This window comes from Macaca fascicularis, chromosome 10 (assembly GCF_037993035.2).
Source record: "Macaca fascicularis isolate 582-1 chromosome 10, T2T-MFA8v1.1".
Classification (NCBI taxonomy): Eukaryota; Metazoa; Chordata; class Mammalia; order Primates; family Cercopithecidae; genus Macaca; species Macaca fascicularis.
The window spans coordinates 107,057,623-107,075,063 of NC_088384.1; the positions used below are offsets into that span (position 1 = coordinate 107,057,623).

A 17,441-nucleotide genomic window follows, 5' to 3' on the forward strand; every position below is an offset into this window, starting at 1 on the left:
TCCCAGTCGCTAGGAAACAGAAGCCGGAAGCGGAAATGCCTTTTACGACAACTTCCGGAAGAGGTCGCCATGGCTTCCCGGGAGGAGGTACTCGCGTTACAGGCTGAAGTTTCGCAACGTGAGGAGGAATTGAATTCCCTGAAGCAGAAACTGGCGTCGGCCCTTTTGGCGGAGCAGGAACCGCGGCCAGAACGGCTGGTTCCTGTGTCGCCGCTGCCGCCGAAGGCCACTCTTTCCCCAGATGAGATTCTGCGCTATAGCCGGCAGCTAGTGCTGCCGGAGCTGGGCGTGCACGGACAGCTGCGCCTGGCGACCGCGTCCGTGCTAGTCGTGGGCTGCGGTGGGCTTGGCTGTCCACTGGCGCAGTACTTGGCAGCGGCCGGCGTGGGTCGCCTTGGCCTTGTGGACTATGACGTGGTAGAGATGAGCAACCTCGCCCGCCAAGTGCTGCATGGAGAGGCACTGGCTGGCCAGGCCAAGGCCTTGTCGGCCGCCGCCTCGCTGCGCCGCCTCAATTCGGCAGTGGAATGCGTGCCGTACACTCAGGCCCTTACGCCAGCCACTGCCCTAGACCTGGTCCGCCGATATGATGTGGTGGCCGACTGTTCGGACAACGTGCCCACTCGCTACCTGATTAATGACGCATGTGTGCTGGCGGGTCGGCCCCTCGTGTCTGCCAGTGCCTTGCGCTTCGAGGGCCAAATCACAGTCTACCATTATGACGGTGGGCCTTGCTATCGCTGCATATTCCCCCAACCACCCCCAGCGGAGACAGTGACCAACTGCGCGGACGGCGGGGTGTTTGGTGTCGTAACTGGGATCCTGGGCTGCCTGCAGGCCTTGGAAGTGCTGAAAATCACTGCGGGTCTGGGCCCCTCTTACAGTGGCAGTCTGTTGCTCTTTGATGCCCTGCGAGGGCATTTCCGCTGTATTCGGCTGCGGAGCCGCAGGCTCGACTGTGCAGTTTGCGGGGAACGGCCCACTGTGACTGATCTGCTGGACTATGAAGCCTTCTGTGGCTCCTCAGCCACTGATAAATGCCGCTCCCTGCAGTTACTGAGCCCAGAGGAGCGTATTTCTGTCACCGACTATAAGCGAGTTCTGGATTCTGGGGCATCCCACCTGTTGCTGGACGTCAGGCCTCAGGTGGAGGTGGACATTTGTCGTTTGCCTCATGCCCTACACATCCCTCTGAAACATTTGGAACGCAGGGATGGGGAGAGCCTGAAACTCTTAAAAGAAGCAATCTGGGAAGGGAAGCAGGGCACACAAGAAGAGGCTGCTGTCCCCATTTATGTGATTTGCAAACTGGGAAATGACTCACAGAAAGCCGTGAAGGTCCTCCAGTCCTTAGCAGCAGCTCAAGAGTTAGACTCTTTAACAGTTCGGGATGTGGTGGGGGGCCTCATGGCCTGGGCTGCCAAAATCGATGGAACATTTCCGCAGTACTAAGGTGACCGGTATAGTCTGATGGGAAAGATGTGGATTGCTGTAATGCCTCAAAGATACATTTATTTGAATTTTTCAGTAATATGCATAGGAGCTGGGGATTCTACAGTATCTGTGAATACATGGACTCCTTTTTTATAAGGAGTTTTAAAAATTGTTTTGTATTGTATGACTTATTACTGGTTTATACTGTTTCTGAGAACCATCATTTTTTTTTCCAGCACACGAGGGTGTCTTGGACATGTGAGATATGACGTGACAGGAATTTGTATTTTAAACTGCAGATCATTTACCTGTCCTTATTTTCCACCTCCCGCATCAAAGTGCTTTCTAAATCATTTTCACAGATTATATACTTAGGATCTGCTTACTGTTAAGAAATTCTTAGATCTTATTAATATTTCAGATGATAGAATACATCCTACAGAAATACATGTTTAAAATGTAAATTGTTTTAATTATTCAGAAAGGGGGTCCTTTTATTTGACATTTTGAATTAGTATCAAAATGAGATTTTTTTTTTTTTTTTTTTTTGAGATAGAGTCTTGCTCTATTGCCCAGGCTGGAGTGCAGTGGTGCGATCTCGGCTCACTGCAACCTCTGCCTCCCAGGTTCAAGCGATTCTCCTGCCTCAGCCTCCTGAGTAGCTGGGATTACAGGCGCACGCCACCACGCCTGGCTAATTTTTGTATTTTTAGTACAGAGGGGTTTCACCAAGTTTGTCAGGCTGGTCTCGAACCCCTGATCTTGTGATCCGCCTGCCTTGGCCTCCCAAAGTGCTGGGATTACAGGCGTGAAGCACCACGCCCACCATAGATCTTTAAAGTTTACCAAAATAAAGGAAACCACCTTTGTAGTCTGTCAGTGCCTCTTATAAATTGCTACTGTTTTCTTAAAGTTGGTTTCACGGTCCACCTTATGTTGCACACATATAACATTGTGTAAATTGCATACTATGGTTTGACTTGCTTTGGAATCTTCAAGTCGAAGTCCCAACCCTTTGCCTCTCCCCCTTTAATTTGCCTTTTCTCTTTTGATTTAATCTTTTTTTATTCCACCATTTTATACTAATGTAAAATGTGTTTTTGTGTTTGTTTACTTAACATTTTCATAAAATAGTAGGTAGTCTCCCCAACTTCCAATATAGACAACAACATTATAAGTAAAAATTTGATTTGTGAGTGCCTATCAGTGGCCGGTTGAACTGATGGCCTGTCAAAAGGGGGCCTGTTCCTTCACTGCTTGCTGCGTGCAGGCTCATAATCAGTTGCTGCTGTTGTTGTTTTTAAAGAATGGCAGAAATCACAGATATAACTACAAAATCTTTGTATCTCTGTTGACCTTTTTTTTTTTTTTTTTTAAAGCTTAAATGCATCATAGGCCAGAAAAACCCTCTGCGGACCAGATTTACTTACCAGTTTGCAATTTGTGATATAGAATCTTGTTTTAAGAGGGTGGTATTTAACAAATTCAAAATTAGTGATCACTTTTTAACTGTGAAACATTGTAACTAATTCTTTGAACAGGTATACCTAAAGTATGGTATGCCCTTCTTTTATAAAGATGAAGCAGGTCTCTTATGACTGTTCCTCCCAACAACTTATGGAAGTAAATGACTGAGACCTGGAGTGGAGAACGAAGATGGCTGGCCTGTGTTTTTCATTTCCTTCCAGGGACAACTGATTCTGATACATATCAGGAAACAAATAGCGAGACACAGAAATGATTTCATATTCTAAAGACTGATGTCCTAAAGTTACAGACAGTTGTAGTTCCTATAAACCTGGTTGTCACTGGGGACAGGCAAGAGCTGATTGACTAAGTGGGAAAAGGATTTACTAAAGTGATAGGAGGTGCTTTGAGAATTTTGGGGATAGATTCAAGCCTATACTTCTAGGAATGATGCCCGAAATCATGCACAAAACTGGCCTTAGGAGAATAGTGTCTATGTTGTACTACTCTATCAAGTACCAGAGGAAACTGCCACTACAGTCTCGCCAGTTTCACTTGACGTGGCCCCCCTGCTGTCCCAGAAAGCCCAACACTTCAGCCACAGTCCATGTGTCAAGAAGCAGAGTCACTATATTATTTTCTGAGTGAAACCTTATGACGGTGTCTGGTAGGCAGAGTCTAATTACATGCCTACATCTTAGCTGCAAGAGAGGCTGGGAATTTGTGTTTTGATATCTACAATAGGAAGATAGAACTCCTGATGTGGGATTTTCCCAAATAGTGAAATATTTTTCAAAAGATGGGCTGTTAAGAATATAACAACTACCCAGTACACAACCCAGATATATTTCAGGGTTTTTTTTTTTGAGACAGAGTCTTGCTCTATCCCCCAGGCCGGAGTGCAGTGTCACAATCTCGGCTTGCTGAAGCCTCCACCTCCCGTGTTCAAGCGATTCTCGTGCCTCAGCCTCCTGAGTAGCTGGGATTACAGGCACCTGCCACCACACCTGGCTAATTTTTCTATTTTTAGTAGAGATGGGGTTTCGCCATGTTGGCCTGGCTGGTCTTGAACTCCTGACCTCAGGTGATCTGTGCACCTTAGCCTCCCAAAGTGCTAGGATTACAGTCGTGAGTCACTGTGCCTGGCATATGTTAGTATTTGAAATTTGGTTTTCTCTGGGGATTGTAGCTAGGTTTTTATGGTGAGATAGGATTTGAACGCAATTTTTTTTGAGACAAAGTCTTGCTTCGTCGCCCAAGCTGGAGTGTAGTGTCGTGATCATGGCTCACTGCAGCCTCAACCTCCTGGGTTCAAGTGATCCTCCCACCTCTGCCTCTCAAGTAGCTTGGATTACAGGTGTGTGCCACCATGCCTAGCCATTTCTTAATTTAAAATTTTTTGTAGCTGCGGGGCACGGTGGCTCAAGCCTGTAATCCCAGCACTTTGGGAGGCCGAGACGGGCGGATCACGAGGTCAGGAGATCGAGACTATCCTGGCTAATACGGTGAAACCCCGTCTCTACTAAAAAATACAAAAAAACTAGCCGGGCGAGGTGGCGGGCGCCTGTAGTCCCAGCTACTCGGGAGGCTGAGGCAGGAGAATGGCATAAACCCGGGAGGCGGAGCTTGCAGTGAGCTGAGATCCGGCCACTGCACTCCAGCCTGGGTGACAGAGCGAGACTCCGTCTCAAAAAAAAAAAAAAAAAAAATTTTGTAGCAATGGGGGTCTCAGTATGTTGCCGAGGCAGATCTCAAACTCCTGGGCTCGAGCAGCCCTCCTGCCTCAGCCTCCCAAAGTGTTTGGGATTACGGGTGTGAGGCACTATGCCCAGCCTGAACTTGATTTTTTTTTTCTTTTTCATAACAAACATCAGATGCCTTCAGTGTACTTGTTATTCTAGGTTCTGGAATAAAAATGAGCAAAAGGTTTCCTGTTGTAGAGGAGTTTATATTTAAATAGAGATAAATCAAGTAAATTACTGATAAGTGCCATAAAAGAAATGAAACAGTGACACGTTAGGGTGGGGGAGGGGATCTGTTTTGTTTAGCTTAATTATGGAAGGCCTCAGAGATGACATTAAACCCAAAACCTGAAAGGTGAGAGAGAGCCAGTTACAAAAGATCTGAAGAAACGATTCTATACTGGGAGAAAAATAACTGTAAAGACCCCAAGGCAAATAAACTTGGAGTGTTCCATTCAAGAAACTGCAGAGGCAAGTTGGGTTGCGAACAATTAGGGAGAGTGGGACAGGGTGAGGTTTGAGAAGCAGGGAACATCATAAACATTGTAGACCATAATAGTTTGGGTTTTATTCTAAATACAATAATAGCTAATATTTTGAGCATGTACTGTGTTATTTGGGATTCGAATCCAGATGCTCTGGTTGAAGAGCCCATTCCCTAAGTGTCATCCTTTACTGACTCTAAGCAAAACTTTGTAATTGCTTCATATGTGTTCATGCCCTGTCAGGGCATAGAAAGCAATCTATGTTCTGACAATCGCAGAAGTGTATTCCAGATACAATAGAAATGTACTCTGAGACATTTGGTATTCCTCCTTCTTTCTAGGTGTGGAACTCCAGAGTGAAATCTTGGGGAATCCTCTGTGTGACACTGGTGTATTACACAGGCAGTGTTCCGAGGTGGGTGGATCACCTGAGGTCAGGAGTTCGAGACCAGCCTGGCCAACATGGAGAAACCACATTTCTACTAAAAATAGAAAATTAGCCGAGTGTGGTGGTGCACGCCTGTAATCCCAGCTACCCAGGAAGCTGACGCAGGAGAATCATTTGAACCTAGGAGGCGGAGGTTGCAGTGAGCTGAGATTGTGCCATTGCCCTCCAGCCTGGGCAACAAGAGTGAAATTCCGTCTCAAACAAGCAAACAAAAAGCAAGCCCAGAATTTGGGTGAAAAATAGGATAGTTTATTATGAAGTACTGTGGATTGACACTGACTCTGGTTTCCAATCTTTAGTTCAATTATTCACAATTTAAAAAACAGCAAGTTGTGAGTTATCTAGGTGTTGTGTTTCTGCTGCTTTTGTTTTTGGTGACAGAGTCTCTCTCTCTCTCTCTCCCAGGCTGGAGTGCATTGGTGTGATCTTGGCTCACTGCAGCCTCAGCTTAGGACTATTTAATTAATCAACAGCTGCTATTTATTTTATCCTCATGCCCGTTGCTCTGTAGAGAAATGTCTGCCCATGTCTGTCGGCTTGACAACCCTGACCTTGCACAGAGGCCCAAGTTTCCCATTTATTTGCTTCTGTTCTATCAGAACGAGAACCTGAGTGCTTATTATAAGTAGAGGACATGCAATGGGGAAGTCATTTCGGTCATGCCAAGGAAACACAACGGGTTCATTTAAGAAATATTTAGTGCTTATTACAAATGGTCAGGTACCGATGCCTGCCACAGAGGGACACAACCATGAACAAGACAGACTGGGAATCTGTCCACACAACCTTACATCCTAGTAGAAGAGAAAGAGGACAGATAACCAGTTATACAATCACACATTGTGATTTGCAAGAAGGAATAATGGCTGGGGGCTGGGATGGTAGCCAGAGAAGACCGCTGGCAAGGGGCCATTTCAGCCAAGAAGCTTGAAGGAGATGGCAGGAGCCACGAAATGAGCTGGGAAGAGCATTCAGGCAAGGGGAACAGCAAGTGCAAGGTTCTGAGGCTGGAAAGAGCATCTCGAGTTGGAAGACACATAGAAGCCAGCTAAGGCCAGAGCACAAAGAATGGGAAGATGGAGGCCGGGGCCAGATGGTGCAAAGCATCATGGGCTATGTTGAGGAGTCTGGATCTTATTCTAAGGATCATGGAAACCCATGGGAGGTTTTAAGAAGGAGGATGTGGCTAGGCACGATGGCTCACACCTGTAATCCTAGTACTTTGGGAGGCCGAGGTGGGTGGATCACCTGCGGTCAAGAGTTTGGGACCAGCCTGGCCAACATGGTGAAACTCCATCTCTACTAAAAGTACAAAAATTAGCCGGGCAGTAGTGGTGCACGCCTGTAATCCCAGCTACTCAAGAGGCTGAGGCAGGAGAATTGCTTGAACCCGGGGAGCAGGGGTTGCAGTGAGCCAAGATTGCACCACTTCACTCCAGCCTGGTCAAAAGATCGAAACTCCATCTCAAAAAAAATAAAAATAACAAAAAAAGAGGAGAATGTGCCGGGACCCTGTTTCTATATTACCAAGATTCTTACAGCCCCTCTGTGAAAAAGGGAGATTATGGGGCAAGGACAAAGGCAGGGGATCAGTTAGGCACAGATGAAAAGTGATGGCACCTAAGTATGTCAGTTTCGTATTGCTGCCGTAACAAGTTACCACAAACGAAGTGGCTTGACCCAGGTTTATCCTGTTACCGTCCTGGAAGTCAGAAGTCCCAAAATCAAGGTGTGATCAGGGCTGCTTTTTTTCTGGAGGCTCTGGGAGAGGATTCGTTCCTGGCCTTTTCCAGCTTCTAGAGGCTGCCTACCTTCATCGGCTCTCGACCCTTCCTCCATTATCGAAGCCAATGGTATGTCAATTTCAACCCCTAACTCCCTCGTGATGCCGTCAGTCCAACTCTCCGTCACAAACTCTGTCATTCTCCTGTCTCCCTCTTCTTCTTCTTTTTCTTTCTTCTTGAATTAAGCGAGTAATTCAAGGTTCCTGAAATTTGGAACCATTATAAAAAATCTTTAATTGAAGAAATTATATATAGAAAAATGCACAAATCCTGGCTGGCTGTGGTGACTCACACCTGTAATCCCAGCACTTTGGGAGGCCAAGATGAGGGGATCACTTGAGCCCAGGAGTTGGAGACTAGCCTGAGCAACATACTGAGACCCTGCCTCTATTTTTAAAAAAGAAAAATGCACAAATTCTAAATGTACTGCTTGATAAATTTTCATAACTTGAACACACTTTTGTCACCATCTCCCTCCCAGACCAAGAAACATAATGATAGGGGAACTCAGAGCCTTCCTCATGCTCTTTCCCATCCCCCACCCCTTCCCCGGGGAAGCCCTACAAACTGTGAACCTACAGAAGAAAGCCGTGAAAGGAAATAAGCTTGTTCTTAGAAATTTTAGTGTCAGTTTTCAAGATGCAGCCCCAATCAAACATTTTTTTCCCCTTCATTATTTAGTTTGAAATTTGGGTCCCCACTGTAAATGGCTTTACTATAAATGGCATTTTCCTGCTGTTAGAGATACTTGCCTAGCTGACCTTAGCTCCCCTGGCTATGAGAATTGCATCTTGGTAGACTGATTTTCAGATGAGAGGACAAGCTAAATTGGCCAGAATTAATGCAAAGTGAAAGGCTGCCTTGAATGAGCCGAGCTCAGAAATTCAGTGTTAAGGCTCTCACCCGGTCTTATCTTATTACATCTGGGGATTTCTGCTCGGCCCAGCTGACATGGCATATGGAGAGCTGAAGGAGAGACCCACAGACCACACAGGGGACACTTGCCATTTGACACGCTTGAGGAGTTTGGAAGAATGTTCCTGCAGCCTTAGCTGATGAATAGAGCAGCTTACGCCAGTGGACCGAGGTGATTCTTTCCTTCTGTTTCTCAGCCAGGGGTAGCTGCAGGGCCTAAATTGAATTTCTCCATCACTCCCTGCCTTCCTCAAATATTTTTGAGCACCCTGCCTTCGCCAGCACCTGGAAGACAGCACTGTGAATAAGGTAGACACATTCTTTGCTCTTCCAAAGCCGCCATCGTTGCTTTGAAATGAGGAGAGTAGCGTTAAAAAAATGAGGTATACAGTGAGAACTAGCAAGATAATTTGTAGGTTCCCTGTTCAAAAACTATTAATAATTTCATTGCCAGCTAATAAAGTGTCACGCATTTGAAAATGATATGCCACAACACTCATTTATTGTCTCACGGTTCTGGAAGTCGGAAGTCCTAAAATCAAGGTGTCATCGAGGCTGCTTTACTAAAATTAGATTTGCACCAAAAGCAACCAAACAAAAAGAATATCACAACAACAGCAGAGCATTCAACCAAGCACAAGGCCCTCTGAGCACAGGGCCCTGTGACTGCACACGCCATGCACTCATGCAGCTGACCTTGAACACAATAATATAGTGTGGGGCACTCCGCCATGTCTGGAGACATTTTGATTGTCACAACTGGGGTGGGGGAGGGGAGGTGCTACTGGCATCCAGCAGGGAGAGGCCAGGGATGCTGCTAAACATCCTACAATGTCCAGGACAGCCCCCACCACAAGGAATTATCTGGACCCCCAACGTCAATTGTGTTGAGGTTGAGATATTCTTCTTTTGTCAATGACAGTTTCAATGTAGGCCAGAAAGAAAAAAAAAATTCTGAGGGTTTTATGAAAGCGTACATACTGCCAGGGGACTTTCTTTGTCTGGGGAAGGCCTCTTGGAGAAAGGGACCTTTGAGCTGAGACGTGAAGAATGTGAGCGAATTAGCCAAGCCACAAAAAGGGAAAGGAGGTAGCAGAAGTTGGGGTTTTCGAGGGCCACTGCTTCGCATCCGTTTCTTTCATACTGAGGGTTCAGAACCAAGTGAGAAAGATGCTTGAGTTAGGAAGACAATGATGAAAATTCTACCTTTATGAGTAAGAAAGCTATTAGGTTGGTGCAAAAGTAATTGTGGTTTTGTCATTAAAAGTAATGGCAAAAACATGGGCCAGGTGTGGTAGCACATGCCTGTAATCCCAGCACTTTGGGAGGCCAAGGCGGGTGGATCACTTGAGGCCAGGAGTTCAAGACCTGCCTAGCCAACATGGTGAAACCCTGTCTCTACTAAAAATACAAAAATTAGCTGGGGCGTAGTGGTAGGTGCCTATAATCTCAGATACTCAGGAGGCTGAAGCACGAGAATCTCTTCAACCCAGGAGGCGGAGGTTGCAGTGAGCTGAGATGGCACCACTGCATTCTGGCCTAGGTGACAGAATGAGACTCTGTCAAAAACAAACAAAACAAAACAAAACAAAAAAACAAGTAATGGAAAGAACCACGATTACTTTGGTACCAACCTAATATTTGGGGACTATGCTTAGGTATGGCCAGTCTTGCTAACATGCTGTCCCACCCTTTCCCACACACATACTGTCCCAGCCTGCAGGACCACCAGAGGGACAGAGCTGCCCGGCTGCTCAGCAGACAACCCCCCACCCCCAGGCCAATCTTAAAAAGAGGAAAGAGGCAAGGCAGAGCACACATGCCCAGTTCCTTCAAACTCACCAGCTGGCCACATAGTCGTTCTTCCTGGATGGGCGTGGGAAGGTGGAGCAAAGCAGAGAGACGCCAGGACTTACTCTGGGGCAGCGCTCTCCACTCCACCTCAGCTGCAGAGCAAAATGGCTTGGGGCGCTTTTTTTTTGTTTTTTTTTTTTTGAGATAGAGTTTCACTTTTGTCGCCCAGGCTGGAGTGCAGTAATGCTATCTGGGCTGACTGCAACCTCCACCTCCCGGGTTCAAGCAATTCTCCTGCCTCAGCCCCCCAAGTAGCTGGGATTACAGGCCTGTGCCACCATCCTCGGCTAATTTTTGTCTTTTTAGTAGAGACGGGGCTTCACCATGTTGGCCAGGCTGGTCTCAAACTCCTGACCTCTGGTGATCCACCCACCTCAGCCTGCTGGGATTACAGGCATGAGCCACCGCGCCCCGCCACTTGGGGGCGCTTTGAATAGTCCTGTTGCTCAGGCAGCATTCCAGCCCAATGAAGCCAGAATCTCAGGGGTCAAACATTGGTATTTAAAAATTTATTTATTTAGTTTTTATTCTTTGAGACACTGTCTCCCTTGGTTGCCCATGCTAGAGTGCAGTGGCACAATCATAGCTCATTGCAGCCTCGACCTCCTGGGTTCAAGCAGTTCTCCCACAGCAGCCTCCTGAGTACCTGAGACTACAGGCACCTCCTACCATGCTCAGCTAATTTAAAAAAATTGTTTTTTGTAGAGTTGAGGTCTCACTATACTGCCCAAGCTGGTCTCGAACTCCTAGGCTCAAGCCACCCTCCTGCCTTGGCCTCCCAAAGTAGTGGGATAACAGGTATGAGCCACTGTACCTGGCCACATTGGTATTTTTTTTTTCTAAAGAGTCCCTCCTCCCAAGGTTGTCAGATAAACTGCAGAATGCCCAGTTAAATGTGCATTTCAGATAAACAATACCTTTTTTTTTTCCTCGACGCAAGTATGTCCCAAAACTTGCATGGGAGATACTTATATTAAAAATTTATTTGCTGTTTACCTGAAATGCACATTTTACTGGGTGTCTTATATTTATTGCTGCTAAATCAGGTGGCCCCATGATTCCAGATGAGCCCAGCGTGCAGCCATATTGGAGTTGAGTGCTGCTGTTTTAATGGAAGTGCCTCTCCAAGGAAACAGGAAGAATGGGAAATAGGTGTCCTCCTTCCACACTCTCCCTTCCAGCTTTGGTTCTCTTGACCCATTAGGTATAGCTATTAGGCCTATGGACACCCAAGGGTGGGTTGCCTCCATGGGGTAATAGTGGTCTCTGAAGCCATTCCTGGCCTTGCCTTCTTGAACTCCAATACCAGTCAGTGCTCCTTGCAGAAGCTCCTAGATGGAGTGGCCCAGCCGTGGGCTTGGAAAGGCATGCTTATTCATTCAACCCGAAGGCTGCTCTTCACTGACAATTAATTCCCTATTTCTTTCTCATCTCAAATTATGTGCAGCTTTGTTGTCCAGTGTGACTCATCAGAGGTTTAGTAATGAGATTAAATATACTCTCATAATAAAAACCAACAGTATATTTCATATTTGAATATAAAGTCTTCATTATATTCCCTGGGACAAATTAATATCCAGATTCCTTGTAACTGAAGGTACTCCAAAGGAATTAAAGGCTGAACTAAAATCCCCTTGCCCCCCTCTCTTTTTTTTGAGACAGAGTTCTGCTCTTCTTGCCCAGGCTGGAGTGCAATGGCGTGATTTCAGCTCACTGCAACCTCTGCCCCCTGGGTTCAAGCGATTCTCCTACCTCAGCCTCCCAAGTGTTGGGATTACAGGCATGTGCCACCACGACTGGCTTATTTTTTTTTTGTATTTTTGGTAGAGACGGGGTTTCACCATGGTGGGAGGCTGGTCTCGAACTCCTGACCTCACGTGATCTGCACGCCTTGGCCTCCCGAAGTGCTGGGATTACAGGCGTGAGCCACCATACCCGGCCCCCCTTACCCTTATGAGCTGTAAGACCAATACAATTAGAGTCCAAATTCATCTTCCCTAATTTCTTGTCTGTTCAGTCTTAGCCATGTGGAGTCTCATTATGATGCCAGGTAGAGGATCCATCAGTAGCGGCAACCTGAGCTGTTTACCCTAAACAGGTGTGATTCCTTTAGGATCTCAAAGGCCGAATGAGTTTCTAGGAGCCTTCTTAAAGGTTGAAAGAGAGATCATGCAAGGAGGAAATAGCAGCCCCAGCCCAGTACCCACGGCTTTTTCTAAATAAGCCAGTTTCAGCCCTAAGCAGACCCTGTTCCCCAAACACAGGCAAAGTGATACACCCACAACCCACCTCCTGGTATAATCCAGGCCCATGTTATGATTGCTAAAGATAAAAGCAGAAAATAATACTGGTTCCAGCTTCATCAGGATGCAAGGCAGCCTGTGTTGCGTGTCCACACATCCACAATCCATGAATGTAAATCCAGTTGGAACAGGGGTCAGGGTGCTTGTTCTGTAAAGGGCCAGAAAAAAAATATTTTCAACTTTGTGAGCCATATGATCTCTGCTGCAACGACACAACTCAACGGCTACACTGTGAAAATGGCCATAGACAATACTTAGACAAATGGGCATGGCTGTGTTCCAATAAAACTTTATTTTAAAAAATGGGTGGGGGCCTGTAATTGCCTGACCCCTGAATTGGGAGAAATCTCCCACAAACAGGTTACTTTTTAAATTTTTGTAATTTCTTGGCTGGGCACAGTGGCTCACGCCTGTAATCCCAGCACTTTGGGAGGCTGAGGTGGGCGGATCACGAGGTCAGGAGATCAAGACCATCCTGGCTAACATGGTGAAACCCTGTCTCTACTAAAAATGCAAAAAATTAGCCGGGTGTGGTGGCGGGTGCCTGTAGTCTCAGCTGCTCTGGAGGCTGAGGCAGGAGAATGGTGTGAACCCAGAAGGCAGAGCTTGCAGTGAGCCGAGATCATGCCACTGCACTGCAGTCTGGGCAACAGAGTGAGACTCCGTCTGAAAATAAATAAATAAATAAATAAATAAATAAATGTCTTTAGAGACAGGGTCTCATTCTGTCTTGCAGGTTGCAGTGCAATGGCATAATCACAGCTCGCTGCAGCCTCAACCTCCCAGGCTCAATCTCCTGCCTTAACCTCCTGCCTCAGTCTCCTGAGTAGCTGGGACCACAGGCTTGTGTCAACACACTCGACTAATTTTTGTAGTTTTTGTAGAGATGGGCTTTTGCCATGTTGCTCAGACTTGTCTTGAACTCTTGAGCTCAAGTGGTCTGTTCGCCTTGACCTCCTAAAGTGCTGGGATTACAGACACGAGCCACTGTGCCTGGCCCATCAGACCCGCTTCTGAACTAGGTTTCGACTCAGTCTGTGGTTCCTCTTTGATTTGTCTTATCTTTACTGAACCTATTATTAGAGCTGGGATTGCATAAGGTTTTCAAGCCTGTTCTCTTTGGACACAGGCAAGTCCTGTGTCCTCATCTGAAAAATCGTCACTTGGAAATCATCCAATAATAATTTTGATATTTTACTGTGATATTCTCCTCCCCAATCAGAACCGAGCTAGCTCCAGGGTACAGCTCTCTTCTGGCTCTTTACCTGAGCTCTCTCTGCAGCTTTTAGAGTTTTCCATATCTCGCCTCCATCTTCAGAGGCTGCTCCAGTCTGTCAAGATCTGACCTTTTCTCCTCTGGTAGATTTCCCTGGGTCCCAGTAGCAGTCAGGTGTTCTCCATTTTTCAGATAACTCTGTAGGAGCCAAGAGACCTGGGTGTAGTCTGTTGTCCTTTAAGATTTTGGTCTTTTGGCTTATTTGCCTCTTCATATTGGTCCAGCTATCTTCTAAGATGCTGATATTTTTCCTAGGGAAAGATCTTAATTCATCTTTGGCTTAATGAGCCTTTCTACTGCCCTGCTTTTATTTATTTATTTATTTATTTATTTATTTATTCTCACCCACACAAGGGCACGGGCAATTGTAAATCATCTTAAAATTCTGACTGCCACATAATTTTACCCATAAATATTTCTAAAACATAAGGATTTTTTGTTCTTTTGAGATGCAGTTTCGCTCTTTTTGCCCAGGTTGGAGTGCAGTGGCGCAGTCTCAACTCACTGCAACTTCCGCCTCCCAGGTTCAGGTGATTCTCCTGCTTCAGCCTCCCGAGTAACTGGGATTACAGGCGTCGTCTGGCACCACGCCAGGCTAATTTTTTGTATTTTTAGTAGAGACGAAGTTTCACCATGTTGGCCAGGCTGGTCTTGAACTCCTGAACTCAGGTGATTTGCTCACCTTGGCCTCCCAAAGTGCTGGGATTACAGGGATGAGCCACTGCACCTGGCCAGGATTTTTTTTTTTTTTAAAAAGAAACTATCTATGGGTGCCATGGCTTACATCTATAATCCCAGCACATTAGGAAGCTGAGGTGGGAGGACTGCTTGAGCCCAGGAGTTGGAGAGCAGCGTGGGCAACACAGCAAGATCCTCCCCCTACAAAAAAATTTAAAAATTAACTGAGCATGGTGGTGCACACCTGTGGTCCCAGTTACTTTGGAGGCTGAGGCAGGAGAATTGCTTGAGTCCAGGATGCCAAGGCTGCAGTGAGCCATGATCACACCACTGCATTCCACACTGGGCTACAGAGCAAGACTGTTAAAAAAAAAAAAAAAAAAAAAAAGCAACTATCACCATACAATTCCTGCACCTACCTTAAAAATGAAGAATAATACTTATTATTTTTTGAGACAGCTTCTCCTTCTGTTTCTCACTCTGGAGTGCAGTGGTGTGAACACGGCTCACTGCAACCTCAACCTCTCCAGCCAACCTCTCCAGCTCAAGAGATCCTCCTGCCTCAGCCTGCTAAGTAGCTGGTAAATGCCATCATGCCTGGCTAATTTTTGTATTTCTCATAGAGAAGGGGTCTTGCCATGTTCCCCAGGCTGGTCTCAGACTCCTGGGCTAAAGTAGTCCTCCCATTTTGGCCTCCCAAAGTGCTGGAATTACAGGTGTGAGCCACTGAGCCTGGCCTACAATAATTTTTTAATGACATTAAATATCCTGTCAGTGCTCAAATTTCCAATTGACTCCATATTAAGATTAAAAAAACCCAAAAAACCCTTGTTTGTTTGAATGAGTATTTAAAGTCCACACATTCCAATTGATTGATACATCTTCTGTATATCTTTATTTTTTAAACTTTTTTTGTCTTTTATGTATCTTTTAATCTCTAGACTTTCCCTTCTATTTTTTCTTTTCCCTTGACAGTATGTTTATTGAAGAAATGTGGCTGTTTGTCCTGTAGCGTTTCCCAGAGTCTGGATTTTGCAGCTCCATTGTGTAGCTTAACATGTTCTTCTGTCCTCTGTATTTCCTATAAACTGGTAATTAGATCTAGCAGCAGGATCACATTCAGAACTGAGTTTTTTTTCTTAAGACAGGGTCTTGCTCTGTCATCCAGGCTGGAGCCTCTAACTCCTCAAATGATCTTCCTGCCTTAGCCTCCCTCAATCTTATATTCATAATTTTGTAATCTTTTTCCCAGAGGGGGTCTTTGCAGTATTAAGCTTCAGGGTCCTCAAGCCTGGATCTACCCGTCTCTAGCCTTTTTTTTTTTCTTTTTATTTGAACTAGAGTTTTGCTCTTGTCTCCCAGGCTGGAGTGCAATAGCCCAATCTCTCCTCACTGCAATCCCCGCCTCCTGGGTTCAAGTGATTCTTCTGCCTCAGCCTCCCGAGTAGCTGGGATTACAAGTGCCCGCCACCGTGTCTGGCTAATTTGTGTATTTTTAGTAGAGACAGGGTTTCACCGTGGTGGTCAGGCTGGTCTTGAATGTCTGGCTTCAGGTGATCCACCCACCTTGGTTTCCCAAAGTGCTGGGATTACAGGTGTGAGCCACTGTGCCCACCCCGTAGCCTTTCAATGAATTCCCTCCATAGCGTTCATTCCAACAACGTCTTGACCTAAGACGTTGCTGCCCCAATCCCACTGCCTGCACACTGCACCCTGCCCATTACAATCCCTGATCCCACTGCCTGCACACTGCACCCTGCCCATTCCCATTACAATCCCCGATCCCACCACCTGCACACTAGACTTTCCCTTCCCATTGTAATTCCCTGCCCATTACAATCCCTGATCCCACCACCTGCCCATTACAATCCCCCACCCCACTGCCTGCACACTGCACCCTGCCCATTACAATCCCCGATCCCACCTCCTGCACACTGCACCCTGCCCATTCCCATTACAATCCCCCATCCCACCTCCTGCACACTGCACCCTGCCCATTCCCATTACAATCCCCCATCCCACCTCCTGCACACTGCACCCTGCCCATTCCCATTACAATCCCCCATCCCACCTCCTGCACACTGCACCCTGCCCATTCCCATTACAATCCCCCATCCCACCTCCTGCACACTGCACCCTGCCCATTCCCATTACAATCCCCCATCCCACCTCCTGCACACTGCACCCTGCCCATTCCCATTACAATCCCCAATCCCACCACCTGCACACTGCACCCTGTCCATTACAATCCCCCATTGCACCACCTGCACACTGCACCCTGCCCATTCCCATTACAATCCCCAATCCCACCTCCCGCACACTGCACCCTGCCCATTACAATCCCCTATCCCACCTCCCGCACACTGCACCCTGCCCATTCCCATTACAATCCCCGATCCCACCTCCCGCACACTGCACCCTGCCCCTTCCCATTACAGTCCCCAATCCCACCACCTGCACACTGCACCCTGCCCATTACAATCCCCCATCCCACCTCCCGCACACTGCACCCTGCCCATTACAATCCCCCATCCCACCTCCCGCACACTGCACCCTGCCCATTCCCATTACAATCCCCAATCCCACCTCCTGCACACTGCACCCTGTCCATTACAATCCCCCATTGCACCACCTGCACACTGCACCCTGCCCATTCCCATTACAATCCCCAATCTCACCTCCCGCACACTGCACCCTGCCCATTACAATCCCCCATCCCACCTCCCGCACACTGCACCCTGCCCATTCCCATTACAATCCCCGATCCCACCTCCCGCACACTGCACCCTGCCCATTCCCATTACAGTCCCCAATCCCACCACCTGCACACTGCACCCTGCCCATTACAATCCCCCATCCCACCTCCCGCACACTGCACCCTGCCCATTCCCATTACAATCCCCGATCCCACCACCTGCACACTGCACCCTGCCCATTCCCATTACAATCCCCGATCCCACCTCCTGCACACTGCACCCTGCCCATTCCCATTACAATCCCCGATCCCACCTCCTGCACACTGCACCCTGCCCATTCCCATTACAATCCCCGATCC

At 47.0% G+C, this 17,441-nt stretch overlaps 1 protein-coding gene across 2 annotated transcripts; it reads left to right on the forward strand.

The window, feature by feature from the left end:
* The first annotated feature begins 44 nt into the window (after positions 1-44).
* On the forward strand, positions 45-8,758 carry MOCS3 (molybdenum cofactor synthesis 3). Of its 2 annotated transcripts, none has more exons than XM_065523307.2 (2): positions 45-1,453; positions 5,982-8,758. In XM_065523307.2, exon 1 carries the CDS (start codon positions 70-72, stop codon positions 1,450-1,452), a length of 1,383 nt encoding a protein of 460 aa, XP_065379379.1. In that variant the 5' UTR covers positions 45-69; the 3' UTR covers position 1,453; positions 5,982-8,758. The 2 variants fall into 2 exon arrangements, with proteins under 2 accessions (XP_065379379.1, XP_005569408.2); XM_005569351.5 differs by having other exon boundaries at positions 5,470-7,068.
* The last annotated feature ends 8,683 nt before the right edge of the window (positions 8,759-17,441 follow it).